General features: G+C 42.9%; 1 protein-coding gene across 4 annotated transcripts in view; it reads left to right on the top strand.

The window, feature by feature from the left end:
- Window positions 1-27,415, top strand: part of NHS (NHS actin remodeling regulator) — a 249,210-nt gene that overhangs the window by 204,591 nt on the left and 17,204 nt on the right. For all 4 annotated transcript variants that reach the window (XM_042037217.1, XM_042037226.1, XM_042037208.1 and 1 more), the window contains exons 2-3: window positions 18,029-18,181; window positions 20,353-20,486. In XM_042037217.1, coding sequence (XP_041893151.1) covers window positions 18,029-18,181; window positions 20,353-20,486 — 287 coding nt within the window. The remainder of the gene's footprint in view (window positions 1-18,028; window positions 18,182-20,352; window positions 20,487-27,415) is intronic.

Here is a 27,415-nt window from a genome sequence, read left to right as displayed (position 1 = left end):
CTGGATATAACTATAAAGCACTGTGCTGTTTTCTGCCAGTAATTGAAGGAGGGGGGAAAGATAGTGGGAGAAAAGGTGAGTTCTGCATGATCTCTTCTTGTTTCAGGAAGGACTGGTGTTTTCTTCCACTGTGCACAGCAGTGCTGCACATCATTTACTTTGTAATGATAATAGTATATAATCTTCGTAATGGTGATAATCTTCATATGCAACTGTGGATTTCAAATTCCTCCCTGTTTTTAGTGCAAATTTCATTTGATGGCATCAGAAAACTGGTTTTTCATGTCCCTGCCTATTTACCCCTACAGAACCTCATTGCTAGCTATCAGAGCCAAACTTTTGATAAGAAGAAGGGTGGTGTACCAATGTCAGAATATGCAGATTCACATCTCACAGTTGCACCTCATTTTTTGTGTACCTGACAAATTTTTTTTTGGCACAGCACAAGCAATCAAAATTTATCATCCAAATTAAGACTGTAATTATATTTTGATAAAGATCTGGCAATTCAGTGAGAATGAAATTTAAAGGGTTGCCGGGATACAGATGACTCTGGATTATGGGGAAGCATTTGCATGTGGAATACTAATAAGACAAGGTTGTTCAGCATCCTTATCTAGACTTTTCCAATAGTGTCTGATAACACAATCAAGTGCTTGTTTCTTTGCTATTATCTGGCAAAGTGATTAAAGATACAGGCAGCCTTTTATGAATGAAAAGGCAACATGCTTGACATGGAGTGACACAGATGTGTCCCCCTGTTGGTACACAGGAAAAGTGAGGGGATAGAGTGCTGACCATTCCCGCACTATTGAGCCTGCCAAAATAAACTTTTCCTGAGGTTCCCTTTGTGGGTCCAGGCAGTGCTTTCCTGGGAGGTGTGAGTCCTGCCCAAGATGGGGGCTGCTGGGAGCCTCCTTTTGCAGAGCTGGGTTCTCACTGGGGGGCAAGAGCTGGAGGACATGTCAGGGATGAGTGGCGGATATCCAAATGCTCTAGAGTTTGCTGTCCAGGCAGGATGGCCACAGAAGTAATGGCACCATAGAGCTTGGGGAGATGCCAAACAGCTTGATTGAGCCCACAGCTGCCACAGGGAAGGTTCTGGCTCTCATGCAGATACCTTCTTCTGCCAATCCAGCAGATGAGTAAAGCTTGACCTCAGCACTGCAATTTGATGAAGGAAGAGCTATAGCACTTTCTCTCTTTTAAGTGTCTGGTCTGTATGTGACATTAATTAGTTATTATGGAAAGTTATTGCTATTCAATAATGTGGCCTGCTGACGAAGTGTTATTCGCTGCCTGTGCTGTGGTAGCACTTGCAGACCTTGGAGGGCTTCACGTGCTGTGCTCCTGACACCCTGCAGCCTGAGCCAGCTGATACCCCACACCTGTATCCCAGAGTTTCTGCTGTGCAACTGGCCAGCAGCAAGGCCAGTGCAGGGTTTGTGTTATCACCTTGCTACAACCCTGCTCCAGACTGCCTGCTTCAAATGTAGGCATGGTAAGGGAGGCTGGTAAGGGAAGGATCAATTTTTCCTTGCACTTTATTTGTCCCAGACCCTGTCTCAGCACCACCCTACCAAAGCTCTTATTTTCAATGTCTACCTCCAAATGTTGAGACGAGCATGCAACAATTATTATACCCTGTCCATCAGTGGTTAGGAACTTAATTGTAGCTCATGGTTGTGTTTTTACTACAGATCAGAACAATTCTCTGACTTTACAGCTTTTTCAATTAACTGGGAAACAGTGAATGTGTCATATAACAATGTGAAAAACCAAGGTTTGGTGGTATGTCAGCTTCATCAAAACAAATGGTTCTACTTCCTTGCTGAACTGAATTCCTCCCAGGTTTTTTGTGACTAAGTTTTATTCTCAATATGTTCTTTCATGATGTGTAAGAAAGGGACTTGACTTGCACTAGGGCAGTTTGAATGGCAGGAAGAGCAGATGTGATCCAGGAGGCCTGGGTTAATGAGCATTTTGGGAAGGCAGAGTACATTGGAGATGCTGGAGCTGTAATATGAGAAAAAATACTGTAATACCTTGAATAGCCTTTTAAACACAAGGTGTGCAGTGCTTAAATGGTAGTCTCCTCAAATTCAACCTGCACAAATAGTAATGTGCTTTCTTTTTCCTTCCATAATGTGCATGGAAATGTGATGCCAGTCTTAGACAACTCCAAAACTGCAAGGGTATAGTCTGGTCCAAATCTTGTGATTTTCTGTAAGTTTCAAGACTTGCCAGAGCAGAGGCTCAGTCACTGGATCAGTATCACTAGCCTGGGTCTAGTAGTGCCATGGGAAAAAGGTGTTCATCCTCTAAATGGATGCCTCAGGATCCCCAGTTCTGGCATGTATTGAAGGCTCAATACTGGTTCTTTGGAGCAGTCCAGGACAGTCCTGTCCTGTCCTGTCTTACATCCTAAGCCTGCCTTTCATAATTTTTCCCTCTTTCAATGTTAGAGAAGTCCAGCAAATACCTGAGAGGAAAGAGGTTCTCCCAGATTTGATAAAATATTTCATCTTGAGTTGTTCTGTCTCAACATATGACTGCCCCTTTCTGCCTTGGCAGTGCCAGGTGTCTATTCATATGAGGCAAAATTTAATAAAAAAAGCCTGTAAATTGTACATAAATGTAGCAGAAAGTGTTTAGCCTATTCAAAGGCTGGCTGATGTGTCAGCCTGGTTTACTCTAGTCCCATGCTCTGAATTTGCACTGGGTTTCTACTTACTACAGTTCATGCAGTTTTTCCTCTGCATTTTCTATAGTGCCTCTTCACAACACCTACACTTACTGGTAACTTTTCAGGAATCCATCTTCTCTGTCCTGATCCTTTCAGTAAGCCTTCTTTGTTTTCCATATCAGTCATCCTGCTCTGGGTTGGCTTTATTGAAGTCTCTGATCCTCTCCAGAGGAAGGTGATTACATGACCTAGTCAGCTTGTGAGTCCCAGGTTATTTCTGGTACCAGCATCATGGTGAAGTCTCCATGGGATTATTGGAAACTTTCTTGGAGTCAGGCAGAGTCCTACCTTGATCTTCTGGCAGCTGTTTAAACAGAGGCACTGTGCAGTTGGTGGTACCTCCAAGAGATGAAATAAACTTTATTTATATTATGAATTGTGGTCTGTGGGCTATCAGAATAGGATTTGGCAAACAAAGCAACCCTGAAGATCTTGGACCCCATGGAAAGGTTTCAGCTTTGCTGGGTGGAAATTTTAACTTCCTGGAAAGAAGTATTTACTCAGTAGGTCAAGTGTGGGAGCTCAAGGGGAGGAAATTGCAGTCAATGAAGCTAGGAGTATAAACTGTAGTGCCCCACACTTTAAAATTCCTTTCATATGGTCTGAATCAAAAAGCTTCTGTTCCCCATAACAAGTCTGAATGAATATACTGAAGCTGATTTTCTTCACAATTCATTTCTGTTTGTGCAAAGGTACGGGACAAAGCTCTGAAAAGAGTGTGAGCTTTGACCAGTAAAACTGTGCCAGCCAAAGCCGTTGCTACCATTTATCATCATCCTGTACATTTTTGAAGAATATAGGGGTGCAAAGAGTAGACTGACTGCTAAAATGCAGTTCTGCATGGCTGCAGCTGCTTTGCCAGTATAATGTACTGTATAAAGACAAAGGTCATTTTGTTGCATTAAAACCCAAAGAACTTCCATAGTTTGAGAGTGGGAAATGACCCCAGATAACACAGCTGGAGTTAGCTAGACCCTGTATTATTTCCAGAGGGTTGTTGCCTCATGTGCACAATACACTGCCTTGTATTGGTTCATGACCTCCCGACACGGTACTGCACAGGTCCTGCATGCAGTGAGTTGTCAGACTGGGAGATATTATGAATTTGAAGCTTAGGTATAAAATTAGCAGTGTTTGTCATGTTGGTAGAAATAATAGGTTAGAATAAGGTAGGGTAGGACAGAATTAGAATTAGAATTAGAATTAGAATTAGAATTAGAATAGAACATTTTCAATTGTTAGGGGCCTACCATGATCGTGTAGTCCAAGTGGAAGATTGCTAGTCTGAAATGCAGAATGAAACTCTGGTCATCATCAGCTGTAATCTTAAAACCAGTGTTAGGTAGGCACCTGACTGGAAATGTTAGGTACTGCTGAGATATGTATCTGATGGACTGCTAGCCCCAAGTCTCCCCGTTTTCATGATGATAAAGGAGGATTAATTACCTGATTATTTGAGCCCCCATCAGCATGGCTGGGCATGATGACACCTGTAAGGCTGGAAAATTTAGAGCTGTACTTCAGTGGGGCTTCAGCTCATGGCAGGGGGTCTGGGGTGAGTATGGAGTTGGCTGGAGGACGAGACATTTTTCTCCTGTTGGAATGAATGAATCATCACAAACCAGGCAGTGACAGCGCTGTTGCAAAGTTGTGCTTTCTGTAGTATGCAACAAATTAATGTCATTTTTCCCTCAAAATAAAAGAGTTTCTGAATTCAAAAATTGCTTTGGGAATTATGTGAATAAGCTCAGCTTTGGGCACATATCTGTGGTCTCAGTGGTTCATGAAGGGGATGAGAAAGGTTTTTCTGCCCACAGTCCTTTTTCAAGGCTTATTTCTGTGAGGGATGCCTGGCACTTTGGTCATCATTGGTTTCTTCTGGCTGCAGTATTTCTGGAGCAACATCATCCTACACTCACTGAGTGTCCACAGAAGGGCATCAAAGGGGAAGGAAGATGAGTGTCTTTGAGCCACCCCTTTAGCAAATACTTCCCTTAGTCATAAGTTATCGCAGATGTGGCTGTAACTTCTATCACTAATGAGTGATAGAACTGAAATTTCTTAAAGCCTTGAAAATTATTCCACTGTCCTGTAGACATATCTGTAAAAAAAGTTGTTGTATGACTCTAAATGAAAATCTTCTAAGTTTAGATATGTTCTTTGACTTGGGCTGAATTTTTGTTGTAGCTTTCCCATACCAGAAGTATGTGTAACAGTTAGCCAAAAGTAGGGGAGTTGTACTAACTGTGCAGAGGTTGCTCTGGCCCTTGTAGAGTGAAGAAGTACTGTGGTATTTTTAAAGTGTTGCTGTTGTGCAATATTACAAAGACACGAGGAATCAGGATGTTAATAGATGGGATAAAGGATAACCCAAATGAAAAGCATTCAAATGAATCTTTGCCTAACGCCATTTTCGTAGCTAAGTGGTGATTGCAGTTTTAGGTGTTTTTTCTTCCGTGCTGTTGCTCGGAATCCCATTTTTCTGGATGCAATAAAAGTATGTTAAGTATTACAGTACCCAAACTTCAGAAATTCCTGTGTAACAAAAACCTTGCCAAGCAGACCTCACCCTCGCTTACTGCGAGAAAAGGTATTACATCCCAGAGGAAATCATTACTTACTAATGTGAATAAACATGAAGATGAAATTATCAAACTGGCAAGTGAGGCAAACAATCTTGATTTATCAGAATTAGCTATATTTAAATGCAGCAGTTAAAAACCCTCAAGTGATAATGAATCTGGCAGATGATAGGTGAATTCTTGTGTCTTCCTGTGCCATGTGGGTCTGGGCTCTAGTGGGACCAGGCAACCTGGCTCTTTTTTCTATACTGACCATGGCTGGTTAATTCTGAGTAATGAACCACCTGTTTCTTATCCAGTGCAGTGCTTTGGAGCTGCTTGTAAATGGTGAAGGTTGATTGTGCTGTAGGACCCCCTAGTTTTGTGGGTCCAAAACTGCAGTGCAAGCCACGGCTTGGTCTCAAAGGTTTGGAGCATGTCCTAGTGGGGAATAAGGACTACTTTTATCTGTAAGAGTATAACACTAAACAGACCCACCAGAGAGGTATTCCTGGACTAGCACATGAAATGCAGGGCCTGTAATTATATGTGCGAATGCTTAGCATAAAAGGGTGATTTCTGCTCTTAAGACACACAAGTAGAAAGACCACAGAAAAGGCTAGGAGGTCCCTGGCAGGACAAGAGATGGCTGTTGAAGGCCAGGAGGTAACTTGGATCAGGCCCAGAGCAGGGATGTGCCAGCATATCCACCTATGAGGCCAAACTCCATCCCCAAACAACAGCAGCCCGGGCAACCACGATTGAAAATGCTGTCTCAGTTCTTAGCTTTTCACTGCATACCAACTCTTATATTTTCTCCTCTTTTCTTTTTTTCCTTTTTTTTTAAGCTCAGCAGCAGAGGTAAGACCTTGTTTTCATATTCTCTGTAACACCCTTATGATACTTTCAACACTACATAGAAATAAGCAGATGGCAGGGAGCTGATCTGTATTTGTATATAAAATGTCTCTGACTTTATGAACAAGATCCATTTTACAAAAAAAAAAAAAACTTGGCTGGGGTGGCTCTCCCTCCACCTGTGCTGGCAGATGCTATGGGAGTTGATAGGATGTGAGGACCAATTGCCACCTCCCCCCTCCACAGATCCTGCCAGATCAGGGCTGTGCTGTATCCGTGGGTGTCGTCTGCCTTTACTGTTCAGCATGTACAGCATCTCAGCCTCTAGAGCAGTCTGGCACCTCTTCCAGCACTTCCTTTTTTTAACACCACTTGGAAAATCCATAGAGAAGAGAAGCAGAGAAGAGAAGGCAGTGAAGTGGGAGGGAGGTAATTAGGGCGAGACCTGATGTCCTGACATGGCTGGAGGGTCCAGAGAAGTCAGGCAGATCCGTGACTTAGGAAGGACAGAGTAAGGACAGCAAAATTGCACACCTGGCCCAGCTTATGGTCACGTTTATGAGTGTGTTTATCCCTTCCTTCATAAAAATGAATATATTTTGTTCAGTTTCTCAGGCAATGCTTCACCTTTTGAGTTAAAACTCACCTTATGCCTTGGAAGCTTGCCTGTCCGTGACCCAATTTTATTTACTTTGTCATTAAATGTATTCAATGACTAAATGTGAGAACTGATCCATAGCTTTGCAGACTCCCTTCTGTTTCCAAGTAGGGAGCCCTGCTCCCACATAAAGATGGTGTCTCCCCTCTTGATGCCTGGTGTGACAGAACATGTCAGCTCCTCACAGTCTGTCTTCTCATGGTCCTTCCACAGTGAACAGAGGGGGATAGGTGCTGCTAGACAACTCTTCAGATCTCTGTGAGGCACATTTGTACTCAAAATCAGTGAGGAGCCTATCTGTTAGCTACAGAAATTCTCCAGGGAGACAAATCTCCCCTGAGGAAAGTTACTTTTGTGATTATTTTCCATTGTCTGCTTCTTTATGCTTGGAAATATTGTCATCTTTGCTCATAGTGAATAAATCTGAGTGTCCCAGGAGTGCCCTCCGCCCTGATTCACCATTCCACTTGATACATGATACATTAAGGTCAAACACTGTTTGCTACTCAGTGGCCCCATTTTTAACTTACACTTTCTGCATGATAACTTTAATGACAATTCTTCCTTCTCCCAATGCCCTTCTCCCTGCTCTCCTTTGTTCCTTGCCTTATTCCTTTCCTGAAAGTATTTACTAGTTTAATTTCTTTTCCTGTGGATTTTTTTTGAAGAAGCTTATTTCCTGCAGATTAGTTTCATTTAATTTTCATCACTCCTTACAGCTGAGAGTTTGAAGACTTCCTGCCCAGTGTTGCTGTCAGTGCAGTCATTCCACAGTGGTATTTGATAGTTGCCAGTAGGTGTTGACACCTGACATTTCTGCTCTGGTTTTGACTGGATGCAATGAAATGTAGCCATTTCAGCTGTGCCTTCTGGCCTTTCTTCTTCATGTACAGTCCTTGGGACATGGTCATAATAAAATGTCTGCCCACAGTTAAAAGGTAATCGTTTTATATGTACATTAAGGGAGCAATTGTTTGCCACTCTGTGTATTTGCAGTGCTAAAGCCAACGTGTTGAAAGTTGCCTTGTACTGGGTCTGATGCATGCACAAAGACAGAGGAGTTACAAGAAGTGGAGACAGAGGAGTGCAAGAATTAGCTGTTTGCAGCTATGTTCTGGATGACAGCTCTCAACAGAGAGTGGTCCACACCCCTGCAGCATCTGACAAACCCTGAAGCTCTTCAGCACATGTGGCTTTTCAGAAACCCCATCAGAACTCAATTAGGTTTTGTGCATGAATATGTGGCTTAATAGTATAAATGTGAGTACAAACAATAGTATATGGTTTGGACTCATAAAACCATATTAGCCATAACAATGAAGCCTAGCGTGTGTTATGATCTTTATGAACATCCTATGACACTTTAAAAGAAGTAAATGCTTTAAAATTTATTTTAGCTTAAATGTCTTCATGCTGCATTTTATGTACTAGTTGCAATTGGCTGTGATGTCTCACTTCAAAGTGAGAGATAGTGGGTCAGCGTGAGCCATGGGGGCTCCCCAGCTGGCATGGTTACAGCTTTGCACCTCTGCAGGGACATCCAAGGGGATACCAATGTTCACCTCCTGGTTAAATTTGCAATCTGGCATTTGCCATTTGAGGCTTGTGGACCATTTGATGTAAGCAAGGGCTTGAAATGAACTAGAAAAAAACAGTGCAAGTCTGCAGAAAAAATATTAGTGCCTAAGGTGAGTAAGCTGAGAACATGTTATTCAAATAATAACAACAGTGGGAAGATAATTTATCTTGACGTAAGTTATTCATCCTGCAGTCTAGATACACAACATCACTGACAGAGTTTCCAAATGTTATCTGGATGGGTTTCTTTAAAAAGTAATCCAGTGTATCTTGGTGTCTTTGTCTAGAAAGTCTTTTTGTCTGTGTATAGAAAGTACTGTAAGTAATACAGGCCATTCCATATATTGTAACATGTCCATGTTTTATGGATTAAGGGCTAATTTCGAACCCAAAAAGCCTGGAGAGGAGAGGCTGCAATTCCGGGGAAAGAGCTGGAGCTCTGGCAGTGAGCGGTGCTGGAACATGTCCTTGGCATCACAGGGTGGGTAGAGGGCACTCACAAGAATTCTAAAGGTTGCCTTAATCCTAATCAGGTTTCTTCACTTAAAACAATCCCTTTGAGAAAGTATAGAAGGGGCAGGAATCCTTATTTGCAGGCAGTTCTCCTTCCCCTTACAAAACAAAAAGAACTGTGTTCACTGTTGTCTCAACAAATGAAACTCTGCAGTTCAGCTGGCCCTGCTCTCAGTGTGCTTCTCTGAACTCTTAACATCCCAGTTAGCTGTAATGTTTTACACAAACATCCCATCAGAAGTGGGACTGGAGAAGGACAGTGTGGAAATAGGAGCCTCCTCCTGGTCCAGAGCAATCTGATCTACCAAAAGGTGTTCCTGCCCATGGAAGGGAGTTGGAACTAGGTGATGTCTAAGGTCACTTCCAGCCCAGCCCAGTCTGTGGTTCTGTGATTTGTGGGCTGATTCAGATGGTTGGTCTGGCTCTGGCCTCCCAAGCCGTTTCCTTGAAGCCCAGTTTCAGACAAACATCTGAGGGGGCTGGTAATGGGGGGCTTGGGTATTCACTGAGACTGGGGAAGAGTTTTACTGAAAGAACTCAGAGGAGCTACACCATGAACTGGTTGTATCTGTAACTGCACCCCTGTGCCCAGCCAGATCTGGGCCACCATCAGGGTGGCTCCAGAGAAAACCTGTAGAGGAGTGTGTGGGATTTTTGTTGCCTGTCCCAAGAAACACACTGCCTTACCATTCCAGGGAGGAAGCTATTCAGAGATAGGGATAGAGAGACACAGCCAGGTCTTTCAATGCCACTGCAGAACAGACTTACGGAGCTGCAAGAGCAGCAAGAATATATCTCCAGAGGAAGAAAAAAAGAGTTGCCTTTGGTCCCCCTGAGATGCTTGATTTTCTGTCTTCCCCTGAAGGGCTGTGAGTAATTTGAAGGGACATGTTGTAGTAGTATTTACATACATAGTATTGCACAGTATTTACTAAATGGAATTGGAAGAAACTGTTGCTACTTACCTCCACTTGCAGTTAAGTGGCATCCAAGGCATCTAGCCAAGCAAACTGAAAAAGACTGATGGGGAGGAAGAAGTGTGAAATATGAGCCACCATCTCTGCTCCTAACACATGGCTTGCTGTTCCTGACTCTTGGGAGTTTGATTCCTCAGCCTACAGGCAGTGCCAGTGGAAGGGAAGGAGGGTCCTGCTCATTCGTTTTCAGTGCAAACTGGCATCTTTGATGCTAAATGCTGTTTCTCAGGGTTTACCTGCTGAGAAGGTACAGAGACTAAGTCTTAGAGCTTAGATGGAAGGTTGTAGTTTTTGAAAATTTCAAACAGAAAGCAGAAATACATTTGCTGTACTTGGAATAAGTGATCTGAATCTTATCTCCCAATATGGCAAGCACAGCATATTCTTTGTTGAGTGTCATCTTCCAGTGTGCTTTTTCAAGGTTCATGGTGTTCTACTGGTGGTCTCTAGGTTCACAAATGTGGAGAGATTGTTCATATTGCAGATGCTGATGTGGAAATAGGTGCTGCAATGACCAAGTCTCTGCTATTCTTGAAAAGAGAATGCTCAGCACAGACTCAAAAGGCTATTACTTGAAAACGACCACTTTAGGTGCAAATGTTCAGACAGAAATATGCGGGGGAATTGAATGTTTTCAGTAGAAGAATAGGCAGGATACCCTAAAACTGCTGCCAAAAACCAGTTTGACCTACCTTAAAATTGTCTATAGGATGGGATTTCTTTTTCACGAGATTGTGAAGGTAAGCATTAACTAAGGTAGGTAGAATAGTAAATGAATTTTGTAAAGCTTTGTTCTTGAGTGCTGGCATGTGAAATCAAGGTGACTGATCTGAGAGCACCATCACAGTGAACAGCACACTTCTCTGTGATAAAAGGGAGAGCATTATGGTGACCTGCTGGAGCAACTCGGGCAAGCTTAGTAGTGATTTGGGCTGAGTAAGTACAGGGGAAAAATAGCAGAGCAGTGAGAGAGAATTGCAAAGGATGTCTGAAAGCATGCTTACAAAGTGTGTTATCAAGACCATACACTACACTGCTGGAGATAAGAGACTTTATCTTGCTGCGTATCCAGAGTGGGAGTAATGTGAAGGGTCAACACGGGAAGAAATCTGTGTTGACAAGCACTGAAAGTGTGTCAAATTGAAAGAAGTGTTTTCAACTAATTAAGCATGTAGGACTGAAAGGGCTCTCTTGGGACATTGATTTCAGTTATATGCTCTGGAGTGTGTATGTACACAAACACATAGACGTGTGCATATGTGGGATGTCCCTACTGTAACAGTCCATCCTTACCATTAGGTCCAGTAACCTTAAAATAGTTCTGGTTTGGGTTTTTCTCCACCACTGTTTATACCTTCACTATTTTACTGGCTAGTTAGCTCTTTGTTTTCTCATTGAGCATGGTAGCAATCTGAATTGAATATGAAATTAATATTCCTGCAGAATAGTTGACCGAACAGCAGCCTTAAGTTTGCCAGGCAGGACTGCCATGTTGTCTGCCTTTTTTACCATTACCCTGCAGGGCACTCTTGGAGGCTGTGTAAAGCACAGACCTGAGAACAGGAATGAAAGAAAAGGAAGAAATTTCTGGCTATAGAAACTTCACAGGAATGAAGGCTTGAACATACAAAGTACTCTGTATTTCTAAGAGGTTATTGTCTATCCTGCAGTGACAGCTTTGAAATACTTTGAAATATGAAGTTCCATTCTGGCCACTGTAACATATTTGACAGAGTTAGGAAAAGCAGTTTAAAATATGTTCAAACACCACCAGCAGTGATTGAAAGCAGCAAAGCCAAGAATGGGATTAGTATGTGGTACTCTTCACGTAAGTGCATATTGCTTAACAGCCTAATCTTCTTACGTGTATAAGAACCACACACCTCCCAGCCCTCTTGAATTATTGTTGTGCCAGTCAACCAAACATCAGGTAAATGCAAAATTCAAGGATCTGCTCATGGAAATGACATCCAAATCACATGCTTTCCAGTATCTTAATCTCTCCTGCTACCTGAATGCCAAATATGGATGCGGTTTTGTCCACTTGCCCTTTTTTCTCCTGAATAGCTGTTATTTCCATGTGTAGCATAATGCAAGGCAGAGAAATGCCACAGGGATGTGCTAAGAAACTGTGATTGAAACGTGAGAGGTTTCACTGTATTGACAGGAAATAAAACAATACAAAGAGCATAAAAGATTGTGGTCTTTCTCAACAGATTCTGCTGTCAGTTAGTTTTCTGCCTTTTTGCTTGAGTTTGAAAAATTTGCTAAATTGTCTGTCCATGAGTGCAGAACAGAATAATAATTGTACTCATGCTGTTGCCCACATGTAGCTAAAGACTTAACTTGTTTTGTCATGTCTCCCCTCCTGTTTTACTGGAGGGCAGCTGCAGCCTGCATAGACACAGTTGTGCTGGCTTTGATTTGCATGTGCAAATGCCAGTGGCAGGGCAGATGTGGTGATCCAGGCTTCAGGTCCAGACCAGTTGCCCAAACGATCTCTTGGGGTCTGTGTCACAGGAGCTTTTCACTCATATCCATCCTGGACTCAGGTTGCACAACACAAAAACTCTTCAGAAACAATTTGGATTTCTGCCCTGATAATAGCAATAAGAAAAAATGATGCACAAGGCCATTACAAACCATTTTCCAATTGTTAATAAACATGGGACAGGAAAGCAGCTCATCCAAACAGCTACTCACAGTTCCTGTTGGTGGGGTTTGCCATTGGCAAATAGGGAAATGTCTGGGTGCATGCATGGTTGGGAGGAAGCACAATTGTTGAAAACAGAGTGATTGTCCCACCTTTGAGGAGCTCCAGGCTGCAGTGTCCCTGCTGGGTAAGCCCCGGCACCCTCTTTGACATCACTGTGAAGCAGCAGCCACAGAGGGAGCTGCTTTGAAAGGACTGAGCTTGCTGATGGATGTGGGACATGAACAGCAAAGAAGCAACTCTAGATTTTTACCAGTGTTTTAGGCTTAAAGCCCCTGGGTGCTCCAGTGGAGACACAAGTACATTGGGGGAAGAGTACATTCAAGATATACAGGACTATAAATAAAATTCACATCAGACTCAGCATTTGCCTCAATGAAACATTTATGCACTAAATTGCACGATGAAGTTGGATGTGCTGCCAGGCTGCCTAGTCTTTGAGATAATCTGGTCTTCCTCAGAATTAATTTTCTTGCAATGTGTTGCACACAAACACAGCAGGCAGTAACTCACTGCTGATCTGGGCAGCAGCTGAGGAAGAGTCTGATCACGTTGAATTCCGCTGCTGCTGGCATAGGCCTATTTATGCAAAGCTGGATGAACATCCAGCTTTCTTATGACATTGGATCACACAACAAAAAAAAGTCACAATTTTTACATGAAATAGCTAGAAAAAATGGCATATGCTAAAATGACAGGTCAACCACCCTAACACTAGAGAAGAAGGGCTTTCCTAAGCAGAGCCTGGCATGGTGCTGCTGGCCACAGAAACCTTTGGGTGCATCCTACACCCCTGCAGCAGGGTGTGTAAAGAGGTGGAGTTTCACTAAGTGCACAGCCCACAGCACCTCTGCCACCTGCAAAGGGCTTGGGTCATTACAGCATGTCTTAAGCCTAACTGGGCTCTGGAATAGGCTTATTTTCTAGTCTGATCCTTTTTAATTTGGGGTTTTGTCTTTTGAAACCTGGATACTTTAATAAGGATTTGGCAGCTGCCGGTTCAGCTTTGCCTGTGCAGAATTCAGGGCTGACAGTTCTGGGCTCTGGCCCTTAACATGTAGGCAGCTTCCTCACTCGCTGCTCCAATTCCCTCCAGGCTGCACACTTTTTCACACCTTACAACAAATCATGTTTTCTCTCTGAACCAGGAAACATAGGAAATTATCTTTTTTTCTTTCTTCCCCTGACAGCTAATAGCAACTATAATACAGATAGAAATAATAGAAAGTTGAGAAACAGAAGGAGCTAGGAAGGGGGGAGGCAAGCATCTAGAGAAGCAGACGGAGTTGGGGGGGGAAACCCCTGGATCTATGAAATAAATAGAGCAGAAATCTTTCTTGCTTGGCCTTTGTGGTGTTATTATTAGAACAACCACGCCTGAGTGCACTAAAGCCGCACAACCTTCAAGCATCCACATCCAGCTCTGCTGTGGCAGGATCCTTTTTCTGCTTGGCTAAAGGAGGGAGAGGATGAGAGGATGTGAAGACGAGAAGGATCTGTAAATGATAAATATGATCAACTTCAATAAAACAGCCATTTAGAAATCTTCAAAAATCTTCTCATGAGAAGAGCCATTAGTGTATGTCTGTTTGACATTGGTTGTTCGGAAACCAGCCAGTGTTAATGGATCCACAGAATGGAATGGAGAATCCATTTAAATGGTCTCTTGTCATTTTGTCATCCCACAAGACAAAAAAACCCAATTACTTTAACTCAGGAATGAAATGAAGTGATAGTTTATATGATTCACTTGTACAGTCTAAACTGATTAAAGCGCACACTAAAAATATATTAACAGTCTATATCTGATGCCTGAAATGCAGCATTTGCTATCTCTGTATAGGCTTTTTTTCTCATTCATGTCCAGCTGTTAATCGTTTAAAGGCTGTGGCTTTACAGTTTCTATATTGCTTTATTTATTATGCATGTTACAATGATGCTGAGGGGCTACAGCCACGCGCAGGCTCGGCATTGTAAAAACAGCCTGCAGTGTTAAACACTGAGTAAAGGAAGTGCTGGCTGAAAGAGATACCTTATCCTCATTGCACAGAATGGAAGCATAGGGAGTCTTAATATTTAACGCCAGCTCCTAGCAGAAGCATTTGGTGAAGCTTTGACTGCACATTTCTTCTAGATCTCAGCCCAGTGGTCTTTATATGCTGAATTACCCTGCCACAGGGTTGTCTTTTTTCTTTTAGTGGAAGTAAGAGATTCAGTCCTGTGAAGAAAATTAGATGTTCAGTAGTCCTTAAAGCTCACAGTCCACTCCTGTGTTTTCATCCTCTGGCTTCAGCTCCCAGCAATGGTGCCCAGTTCCCAGAGGCAATCAGCAAGAGCCAGGCAAAATGTCATTGGAGAAGAACAGGCAATGTGCAAAGGACAGGGAAGGACATGCAAAGGACAGTGTGCAAGGAATGAAATGGAAGCAGGTCCCTCTTTTGTGGCAGGCTTTTATTCACTGGTTAGCTTTTTCCCTCTCTCTCCTTTCCAGGAGTTTTTTTCAGAGCTTTGCTGCTCTGAGGTTGGGATGCTGTTCCTCAAACATCCAGACTAATTGCATTCATTGTGGGTTTATACTTACTTATCCTTGGGCCAGCATTGTCCTCCACCCTACTCAGCACTGCTCCCTCCCTCTGAGCTTCCTCCCTACGGCAGGCTGAGAACATTCATCCCCCTGCAGCTTTTTTTGCCAGCACTTCTAGTTTCTATTCTGGATCTCCTAGAAAATCCACTCCAGCTTTGGAATATTTTAAAGGATTGGTCAGTTCAGTGAGTATTCTGCAATATTTCTGCTTTCTTGGTATCAGGGGGAGTATATTCCCTGTTACCATGAACCAGAGATCCTGCAGGGAAAGGTGAGAAGACATGGATGGGTGCTGGCTCGGGCCATGGCACAGAGTACTGTAAGCTTCTTAATGCCCTATCATTTGAAGACAAGCAATGTATTTGTGAGTTTTCTCCTAGGACAGCACCATGCACAGCTCTGCGAGGTCTGCTGGCTAAGGGAGACTTGCTGGGTGGCTAAGAGGTCATGCTATTTTATCTGTCAACAGCAATGTGTGTCTACAACAGTAGGTGTGTAGCAGAGCTTGCATGAACTTGGTTTCATTTTTAAGTCTCACACAAAGTGTATTAATCCAACTCCTACTCTTACTTGTAAAACACTGTTGCCAAGGCCAAAAGAGCTTTCTGCAAGCTAAATTTTGCAGCAAAATCTATTCTAGTCTTATGAAATGTCTGAAAATTTCGTAAGTAGGTAAAACTTTCCACTTACTGATATTCATCACAGACAACTACTAGCGCTTCAGTCTAGACAGATTTTTCTGGGAATAGGAAGGAACTGCTTGTGCCTGCCTTTTCATTAGCCTCCAGGGTACAATTTGTGATCATGAATATCACATGCCCTCGGCAATACGAAGAATGGGTGGGGTATCATTACTGTTGCTTACAAATTTTTGTCTTGAGCTGAGATTCCCAAGGAGGAAGTGTGGCTCAGAACAGGATCGGGACAAGTTGCTTTGTGTCTCAGTACCTTGTATGTAAAACAGACGTTACCTTCAAGGGCTAAAGGAGATATAAAATCCACTCGTGCGAGTGAGGTATTTCCCTACTGCAGTGGTAACAGACAGACAAGCCATCAAAAGCTCCGCCTGCAATTTGGCAATATTATGTTTTTGCAATGTGAAAAATTTAATTAGTAAATCCTCATGATGAACAAGCACTGACAGGTTGCCATCATTCATCCTACTACCTTCCTCCACTATCATTTTTTTCTCCCCCTGTGCCATTCCTTGCACTGACACTGTGCCAGTTGCATGGAGCAGCACTACAAATGTGCTGAAAAATGAGTGAAACCCCACTGCAAAAATCCACTGAGAAGCAAAGCAAGGCTCCTTACCGGACAGAGTTTGGGGTCCTTTCGTTGTTGCTGAAGCTCTGAGAACCTGAACATCAGCTGGTCTGTTCATCATATTATACCACCACTTCCATCATGACACCTGCAAATTTTGGTGAACTCTTGGGGTGTTTTTCTAATCAAAGAAATGGATAGTCTCTCATCATCCCACACATGGCAGGATGGTTCCTAGGTTTCTCCTCTTCTGTCTGCTCCCCACTTCTTCTCCAACTGTACTTTCCCAATTCTTTCTCTGTACAAAGCACTGGTATGCCTTCAGGCTGAGTGAATGTTGTTTTGCATTAATGAAAAACCAGAAAGACCAAAGAGAGCTCTCTGGCTCTCCACCAGAGAGCCATTCTCCGCCATGATGCACTGGCTATCCCTCAAAAGAGGGTAAGAGAATACAAAAGCAGGAATGTAGGTGAGAGCCCTGAAATGTGCAGAGGAGAGGAGCGCATGGCCAGGGCAGGGACCTGCCTGAGGCACACTGGCTCTTTGGCTGCTGACTGGGAAGGGAAGCCCAGGAGGTACCTCCTGTGCATGAGGGTGCCTGCCTGTGTCACACTGTGCTGTCCTGTGAGCAAAACAGCTGCAGCAGCTCCGTGGCGTTAGACCAGAGACTGTCTGTATCGATGCCTGTGCTAGAAGGATCAATCCCAGTGCTATACCTGAGGATGTGCCACCTGCTCTGCTGCATTACGTGGGCTGAGGATGAGCCTGCTCCCTGCTGCTGGCTGGGGCAGAGTGCTGGCATCTCCTATGGCCCTCCACTCCTGCTTTGGCCCTTGGAAAGCTACCTACCGTGTACACTGAGGCTGGGCATAGTCTATGGGACTCCCATGAGTTCCACCACTCCTGAGAAATTCTCTCAAACCTTTACTGGACTTGATTAATATAATTTTCAGAGGCAGACTTCTGGGATTTTGCTTTAGAGGAACTGAAGTGTTCCTGTCCCTCAGAAGTCCCTGTTTATTAAAGGAACCTCTTTTGATAGGTGACAGTTAAAGTCTCTCAGCAGGGCAAGCAGTTAATCTCAGTTGTTACGCCCTGGAAGGCAGTGAACTGGCAACCTGCGTCAGAAACTAGTTGTGTGTAACATGATGTAGTGAAAGAGCATGTTGACAGGAGAATGAGTAAAGGGAAGACCTATTCCTCCCACTGCCTTTGCTCAAAATGTCACTGTGGAAAGACTGAGTCGCTTCTTTGCATTTTTGTTTTGCTATCTACAAAATGATTAGCCCTTTGGTCCATTTATATAAAACACTGATATAGTATCATTTCACCTGCTTGCCTCCATAGAGCCATTTGCAATCTGGTAAAAGGGCATTGTCTAAATGCTAACTGGTATATAAAATGATGTGGAAACCCAGAGATTATTTGCTGCTGTGTGATGGGAGTAAAGGTGCTGTAGCAAACCCTGTACCTGTTCTTGACAATGCTGTTCCAAGAAAGAGCCTTTGCTTTTCAGCTAGGCTGATGGAAGAGAGACTAGAAGTCTTATCTTGTACTCTGTTTTGATCCTACAGCTGTCTCCAACCTTGATGCAGAGAGCAAACTGAGTGTCTATTACCGAGCACCTTGGCATCAGCAAAGAAACATCTTTGTCCCCTCCACCAGACCGCCCTGCGTGGAGGAGCTGCACCACCACGCCAAGCAGCACCTGCGAGCCTTGCGCAGAGGTAGGTGCTCCCCCATGCTCCAGCTCCACACATGTAACACCTCTCCACAGTCCACTCCAGGCAGCAGAAGGATGCTCAGGCACAAGCACACAGAACTGTGGCACTGGGACTTAGGTACTCAGGCGAAGAAATCACAGAACTGTAGAATCACAGAATGGTTTGAGTTTGAAGGGACCTTAAAGATTATCTGGTCCCAACCCCCTTCACAAGGGCTGAAACTGGAGCCCAGTGGTGTTAGTCTCCACAAAAACTGAGCTGTCTGCTCAGGGGTTCCAAGCATGATACTGGAGGATGCCTGTGTCCTTTAAGAGCGGCAGCTGAAAGTCAGGTGACAGATGTCCTGGACAGCTTGGAAGAGTTGGGCAGGTGTCCCTTTCCCAGGCTAGGGAACATTTTCTGACATCACCTAACAAACTGCAGACCTGTAGCCTCAAAGCAACACAGAGAGGAAGCAGGAGCAATCAGGTTCATAACCAGGCTCCTGGATCCCTGCCATAGAGAGAATTTGCTAGATGCAAACAGCTGGATGGTCCTACAACAGCTCATTAAAGGGAAGGCAAAAGATAGGGAAAGGTCAGTTTTTACCAGGAACCTAACCAAGGGAAAATTATTACCAGGACACAAGTCAAAGCAGGCAAACAAGCCTGTCTTTCTCCTGTGCCATAAGGAAGGAGAAAATCCATGCAGGTTACACTTAAAAGGTTCAGCAGCAGCCTCCTGTCTTGAAGCGTTTTGCACCAACAGCTCTAATTGCCTTGCTCATTTATGATTGTTATTAGCTTATAATAATAATCGATTACTTAGAACTGCAGAGCATCTGTTAGCTGGATAAGATGTTCCAATTAATTACCACATTTGACCATCTCTGCAGGTTTTAGGTCAGGAACACACTATGGGTGCAGTATGTCTTCATAGCATGGCAGAGAGTGATAACAGCCAAATTGCAACCACAGTAGTGCTGGAGTAGAACAGAAGTTCTTTTCTGTTCTCAGCTCTGCTTTGCAATTGTCCCAGAACCAGGCTGATCTTTGCCTGCCATCTTGTGGGCAGGAGAAATCCTGACAGCAGCACGGGAAGGCAGTTCCAGAAATGTCTCATAATTTTAAAGTTACAAATCTCAGTTTTGGCAATTTCCCATCCTCCACAATTAAGGGCAGCTGTGCAAGTTTAGCAGGCAACTTGGCATGTGCTGCTTTATCATTTTTTCCAAATAACTGCATATATGGGGATGAAATTTTAATCTGAAATTTACTCTAAACATGTTTATTGTGTCTCAATGCTATCTTCTATCAGAATTTCATTCTCTCTTTATCTGTTTAACCAGGAGCAATTAAAACTAAATGTTAGGTCAGAAATCAGCTATGCTAGCAGCAAACATTGTTGACTGGACCATAGCTAGTGGAGCAGGTGAATATATTATCTCCTTCCAGCAGCACTCCATGTGAACAGCAATTATCTGTCACCTAAAATAAGAGATGGGAAGTCCATGAGCATTCTCCCATTCACTTGGAAGGTTCCAGAGACTTGGGACTAATGCTGGAAGAGGACTGAATATTGTGAGCCCATAGTGAAGGAAGATTCCTGTGGGCCTAGGGTAGATAAAGATCTTGACTTTTCCAGGATGATCTCCTTCATTCTGGAACCCGAGCATTACCACTGCAACAACCTTCATGATGTCAAGCCAATGCTCAGGACCTAGCGCTGCCATGTAGCCAGGGAATAAAATCCTACCTGGAGCTGTATTTGTTTTTTTCCCCTCAGAGCGATATATTTTATATGGGTAGAATGCAGGCATTACTGCACCTCAATATTTCAAGGCAATAGGAGCTGCAGGTTCCTGTTGGAAATCAGGCCTTGGGTCTCAAGTGCCTAGAAGGTAGCTCCTTTGTCTCTTGGGATAAATGGTATAAATCTCATTTGGGGACAGTTTAGCTTCAGTGAATATGCTGGGGTGTGTTGTATGGGCATTGCTCTTTTGGGTACATGGATGCCCAGTAAGTGCTTCTCCCTTCAGTTGCAACAGGGATCATTTGTACCAGTCACTGGGGAAGAGGAGAACCTTTGTCTTTGGAGTCCACTCTCCTGTACCTGTCTCTGTTGTGCTGTGAATAGAGATACTGTATGTTTTTAACACTTTGAAAGACTCGTGTCTTCTCTCTCATCCAAAACAGAACATCGAAGCCGAGGTGATAACAGAGAGCAAAAAGTCCAAGGCCCCGTTGCTGTGGTGGCTCCCCCCTTTCCTCCCTTCCCTGCAACCTGCAGCCAAAAGAGGCACGCAATAAAGGACCGGCACTTGCTACCAGTAAGTCTTGCACTACAGCTACCTCACACGAACACGTTGTTAGCACGGTGGGACCCAAGTGTGACAGCGCTTCACAACTGCTCCCGCCCCAGGCCGGTGCAAGTACAGCGAGCTGACCTTAAAGACTGTCAGCAGCGTAACACAGGTCACAGCTTCCAGCAGCCAGCCCCAGGGTGGCTGGTTTCAATCAGAAACCTCTTATTTTTCACCCGTGGCCAGCACACACGTGCTCTCTTTCACTCAGTCCTCCACAGTCCTTCACATTCGCCACTCAGGCTGTAGAGGTAGCACTTCAAGGAGCCTCCCGTAATTACAGAAAGTGCTGTAAATTCAGCCCTGGCATTAGCATTGCCAGAAGCCAAGAGCTCAGGGCTTTGAGTGCCAGCTTGAGGCTTGTGTGTGTGCAGATAGGTTCAGGAGCATGTCCCCAGCTACAGGGCACTACACCTTCCATAGTCCTGTTTTGCAGTGTTCATCTCCATGCAGTTTTTTCAGATGTTTCATATTTCACACATGTCCTTGCAACCAGCCAAGCAGGAACCCCAGCTGAAAATCTGGTCCTGTATGTCTGTGCTGACTTGCCACTGGTGCATTAATTTGAAATCAAATTAGTGCTGACAAAATTATATTTATCATTGTTAAAGGAAATGTGCTAGACTCACAACTTTAACTCTGATCAGGTCCATAATTCCCACCAGCTTCAGATGGACTTTGGTACTTCTTTGGCTCTGGGTATTTTACTCACAAAAGTGTCATAGTAGCTACATTTTACCCTGTACTAAGAACCATTGTATTATTTAAAAGCCACAGGTCAGCTCTGGACTTAACTTTTAGGTGAGGCATTTGTCTAATGCCAGCCCTCAGTGGGGTGGTAATAGATCTGTTCTGCATCTGCCAGTACAGAGGCACTGACATCTCGAGAGATGCTACACCTGTGAGTACATTACAAACTTGGTGATGATTCAGTAACTACACTGAATCATCACTTAGCTTAAAAATCCAAGTGCATTCATCCTAACCATTATATAAACCATATTTAAATACTATAATGCTAAAGCACTCACAGTGTAAAAGACTCAATGTAAATGAGTCACACATGGCCAGGGACCAAAACATCAACTAATCAGTCCATAAGAAAAGTTTTGTTTCTCATTTAAAAAGCATGAAATACATAATAAGATTTGGATTCATTTGACTGTTCTGGCTTTTTGGCTGCTTATCTGGCTAATTTTGAGGACAGCATCACCATCACTGCAGGCTTTGAACAGGTTAAATTTGCAGGCCTTATGATTCAACTTAAAGAAGATATCCTGATGTTAAAGGATGAAAAGAGTTTGAAGACAGAAAGAAGAAACAGGATGACCTGTTTCTTCTTTATAAATCATCATCAAAGCTAGTGCTGTTGTAGGGTCATTGAAAGGTAAAGGGAAGGTGATGGCATGTTAAGGATCAGAACTAGTTACAGATGATAGTTTGGACAGGCTATTGAACATAAAGCTTTCTTAGTATCAGATGGGGAACAAGGCATCTCTTTTGAAATTGCATACACAGTGCTTAAAGGCCTGAATCTTTGCTGTGTTTGGAAAACAACCAGTGCATTTTAGACATTACTTCCATCTGTGGAACACAAAATAATAACAAATAGTGAGCAACTCTCTGAGTCCTGTATTAGTTGACAAAATTAAGTCATGCTGAATGCAGATGTCTTGGCTGTATCTGAAAGCCTACCTTTTTCTTTTCAAGATGGAAAATATTAAGCTTTGTGCCCACCCATTTCAGACCTCCTTTTGGAAGCTGACTGGGTTGAGTGTTCCTCTAAGGAGAAGCAAACAAGAGCTGCTTGGAGAGCTGTTGTTCTATTGATTTCAAGGCATCTGACAATGTTCTGCTTTGGAAATTGCAAATGCGCCATGGCCAGAGTACTTCAAAATGCCTTGACCCATTTCTGAGAAAACCCCTTGTTAATAGGGCAACTTAAAAATTAAAGAGAATAAGGCAAGATGAAGCTGCACATGAATGTTCAGTCTGGCAGAGGTGAATCAGAGATTTTTACAAGACACTGCGACAGTAAATAGCTAATTGATATTGTAGCAGCCTTCATGATTTAATGATACCATTACAAGAGAAAGTTGAGAATGCTGTTATTGGCTAGCTCAGTCTTTTTGGCATAAGCTTTTTGACATTGCAAAAGTTTATCTGCTTCAGGGACTGTCAGTAATGTTTGATATCTGATTCCAGTTGATGGTATCATCTAGTCGTCAATGAAGTGAAGATGCTAAATCCACAAGAATTTTTATTCATGGCATAGCAATATGTTGTGTATTCCACTCTTCTGATGCATTGGGAAGGTGCTGAAGGGAGCAATACACAACCAAAAAAGCCCTTTTTTGTGTTTCTTTTAAATTAGGAAAGGGATCAACAAGAAGTTGGGAAATTTTTGAAAGTTACAGGGTCTGTCTTTTCCAAACTGACTGTCTAAGTTAAATGCATGTATTAAGATACACAAATAAGAAACTTATTTTTGAGGACTGTTCAAATTACCACTGTGTGACCTGTGGGAACTACCACTATTGAAAGTTACTGAGAAAACAGGTCACCTATATCTGAGACAAGGCTCCTTACATGTGTACCTTTTGGCTGCTCCTACCAATTGGGTGGCTATGAGCTATGAGCTCTTCCAAAGATCTTGCATGTTGTATGGTAAAACTAGAGAAAATCAATCACATCAGATGAAGATTCACTTTTAATCACAACTATGTTTACAGGGAAAAAGATGCCAAAGTCCCACAAATTCCAAGAAAGAACAAATGAATTCAAGTTCAAAGCAAGTAGTGTCAGTGTAAATGGGTCTGGAAAGACATTTTGGACTGTTCCATCACAAGATCATTTAGTGGTGGAGAAAGAATAGAGAACTAAAAACGGCATAGGCTCTTCCATGTCTACTCTTGTTACAGGAAATTCCCTGATTTGCCTGATGAAAGGTCCACTTAGCCCAAAGGCCAGAAGGGGATCCTTCGGGAAAGAGAATAAGAACAGAGCATGGTTTATTCTGTGTATAGTCCCATGATTTATCCTTCCAGTTTCATACAGAAACTGGTTACAGAGTTCCTGAGCCAGAGATCACACACAGAATAATAGCCACCAAAGAACCTCTCTGATTTGTTTAATCCAATTTTTTTAGCAAACTTACACCTTCAGCCTCAGCAGCATCCTGTGACAATGACTTTAAAAATCTGTATGAAAATGTCGTTTTTGTTTGTTTCAAACCCAACACCTCATAATTTCATCGTATCCTTTCTGGTTCTCAGACTATGAGAAAAACAGTAAGCATTGCTTTCTCATTCCCTTTCTCCATGCTCCTCATGGTTTTGCAGACATGACTTCACTTAACTTTCTTATCCATTCCAGTCATTCATTTTTAAAGCTGAAAAACTGGCATACTTAGTCTGTCTCTACACTAAAGAAATATACAAGCAAACACATTTAAAAGTTTCATTCATTCAGGCCTTTTAGCCAATAAAGAAAAAGAAGAAAAACCCAAACCAAACTGAAAATAATCTGAGGAGAGTATGAGAAAGTTACGGACTTGCTAAAATGAGGAAAACATTTCTTACACATGTTCCCATGACAACCCTGCCTGTAGCACTGCTGAGACCAGTCACTGAGTGTGAAGATGCTGTGTCATTCCAACTGCATTTCAGATTTCTCTTTAAGTTTTTCTGCTTTTTTTTTCTTGGGTTTCCCCAAGTCCATCCAGCAAGGCTCTGAAATTTCAGTATTTCAATTCAGAACATTATGAGACCACACTTTCTCAATCCCCACGTGGCGCAGCTATTATAATAAAACCAAGGAAACGGAGCGAGGAACGCAATATTTGGAAATTTACACTCACAATTGCACAAATTTCAGTGTCAGTTTATTCATAGTTATAATCTGAGCCAGAATCTAAGGGACAAGGAGCAGGAGGGTTTTTTCCAGACAGGGTTTTTGTCTCCCTGAGGCCTCAGCTAGAGCAAATGTGAAGGGAAAATAATGCATCAGGTAATTTTATTCCATCTCCTTGCCATTTCAAAAATACTCTGTATGGTCTGCTTTAGGATGCTTTGTACAGCAAAGGGAAGGAAGTACAACTGAATATACTAACTTTCACACAGTTCTGTGCTGAAGCCAGATGAAGCCTCAGTAAGAAACAACTGAGTTAAGGGACAGGCATGAGCTGGGCTCTGCACTTTGTGTGCAAATCCTGCCTGAAGCTGTTAGAAATAAAACCTACCTGACGTTATTCATCAGACTGAACTTGTATAGCACTATTTGTGCAATGAGCCTAATACCTACTACCCTGTATTGTGGGATGTTTATTTTGTACCTTTGTCTGCTGAAATGCCACGTGTGGTATGACTTCTGTCACAAAACATGTCTTAGTTTTGTCTTTACCTTGTCAAAACACAAGAGCAGTACATTAATCGTTAAAGGATTGTCAGTACTTCAGCTGATCGCATTTGTGATGCTCCAAAAGAAAAGAAAACACCCACAAGCAGATAAAATAAAAACTTGAGGAGACTGAAACATACAGAAATATACACATTGGGAGAAGGCAGGTGAGCAGCATTGTGATTTGGAGCAGAAATAGCATGGTCAGAAATATTCCCATTATTTTCTCTTCAGCATCAGTTGACTGTGTAAGAAAGCTGCTGTATAGTTACAAATATCTAATTAAGTAGTGAACTGCGCTCCAAAAATACTGGAAAGCTGGTAACCTTTTATTAGTATTTCTTCTCCTTTCTCTAGACCTTTAGATTTTCTATCATGTAAATAATCCTGTGAGTTAAGGAAGCAGCAGGTGCTCCATTTCACTGGCAGAGAGAGGTTTCAACCAGAGCTCCAGGAGTCAGTACTGTACTCATGTGAATATGGGATTGAACACTAGCTCACACTTACTCTACATGTTGCCTTTTCAGTGCATGAATGAATGTTCTCAAATGAGATGTCAGGATGTACTGTACATCTTATTTCTGTGCTCCCATAGGGTGAAAGGAAACTATATGCATGTTCTGTTTGCTGGAGACTACAGAATATATAAAGTTTGCAGATGCTGAAGCTACGTGCTGATGCTCTGCTTGGGTGATTATCACCCACTTTATTCATCAAGTTATCCTGGGAGGGAAATTTCCCCCACCTACTGCAATAGAAACCTGAAGTCAGAAATCATATTGATCCCTTATGCTTTTTGTTAGCTGCAGCTTTTAGGCAGCAGGAGTCAGAAATAATCCTCTGGAGAACAGCACTGTGCAGCAGTGTGCACCAGCCTCCTCCTGCCCTCACCGGGGCTGTGCCAGCCCTGTGCTGCTGGGGGCTGTGACCCTGCCACCGAAATCCCTTGTGAGATAACACCTTGCCTGTCTGATCAAACATAGCTGAGGGGGAAGTAATCAACTCAGCCATTCTAAATTCAACTAACATGTTGAGGATAAATGCTCTTGATGAGTCTTTAGCATTCTCAATCTTTAATTAACTGAGGAAAAATAGGTTCTTCATTCTTGGGTTTATGTTTTTCCCATCACCATTGCACTGTGTTCCATACGGCCTGTGCAATAATTTTGAAATCCCAGAATCTCCTGTAAGGCAATCACTACAGGCAAGGCAGGATAGGTACATGATTTAACACAAATTATGCTTCTTGGACCAGTCTTTCCTGTATGTTGAAGATGTCGAAAAACAGTCACATCTCAGAGCTTTGGGGAATGGAAAAGAGGGGCAAAAGTGGCATTCTTTTCCTGTTATTGACCCATTAATTTCCTTCTCCAGATCCCAGGTCTGGGACAATAAATGGGACAGACTCATAAATTGCCAGGCCGGCAAGTTTGTCGACTTCTGATTTGCTCCTTTGTCACTGTCCTGATGATATTTTAAGGTTTTAATACATTAAAATGGTTAATCATGAGTTCTGACTTAGATATGTGCAAGTAATGCTCTTCCTAAAGTCAGGGTGAGAGTGTTCAGGAGTGCTTCATCTCACCCCAAGTTAAATGCTGAAGGAAAGTGAGCTGAATTACTCCTCAGCAGAGCCGCTCTTTCTCTATAGGGGAAGCTCTGTTGACAAGTTCAGACTTGGACATCCGACTATTTTGTTGTAGTGCACAGAAACCAAAGACTTTCACACTGAAGTGATGCGGAGCACTGAGACATCAATCAGATCACTTGCATATGCAACAAGATTTTTACTGCAAGGCAGTTTCACGAGCACAGTGGCACCTCTGCAAGTGAGGTTGATGGGATAGCTCAGGAAATAAAAATGTTCACATATGTCAGTGACAAATCCCTATTCAAGCAATTATGCACCAGTTTAGTTTCAAAGTAATCTTAGCCCATTAAAGAAAAAGGCACATTTAAAGTATTCTGGCTTTGTATTTAACAGAATGATTATCACTATTTCTGTTTCCCAAGCACACCCACACAAAAGAAATTCAGTTTTAAAACTGCCTAACTTCAGACTTGCCCATCAGACCAGAACAGTCTGGTTTATAGTAATAATTTCTTGCTTAATTATGTGTTTACTCAGGACATTTAGAGATATTCTGGTCTTCTGAGTGAATGAGAACTTTTGAAAAGAGGCAGTTCACTCCCTCCCCCAGCATGGTGGTGTTGAAATGCTGAGGCTGCTGCTCTGTACCAGCTCTGTGCCTCAGCTGCCCCAATGATGGGCACCATGTGGGAACAGGCACTAAGTGACCTCAGGACCCCTTGGCAACGCAGTGGTAGCACCAGCTTTCTCAGGAGCACAGCAGTGACAGCAGAAAATGAAATTTTGCCGGTCACCCTCATTTTTGTCCTCTCTCTAATGATAGGAACCTACCTAGGAAGTTTGTCCTGCCATGCTTAAGCAGGGGCCTGAGCCTAGCACATCAAAGGATGGCTGTAGGTACATGGAA

The sequence above is a fragment of the Corvus kubaryi genome, unplaced genomic scaffold (assembly GCF_017639235.1).
Source record: "Corvus kubaryi isolate FWS band 111438036 unplaced genomic scaffold, C.kubaryi_AGA036_p1.0 133, whole genome shotgun sequence".
In the NCBI taxonomy this organism is placed as follows: Eukaryota; Metazoa; Chordata; class Aves; order Passeriformes; family Corvidae; genus Corvus; species Corvus kubaryi.
This window is presented reverse-complemented; position numbering and strand designations above follow the sequence as displayed.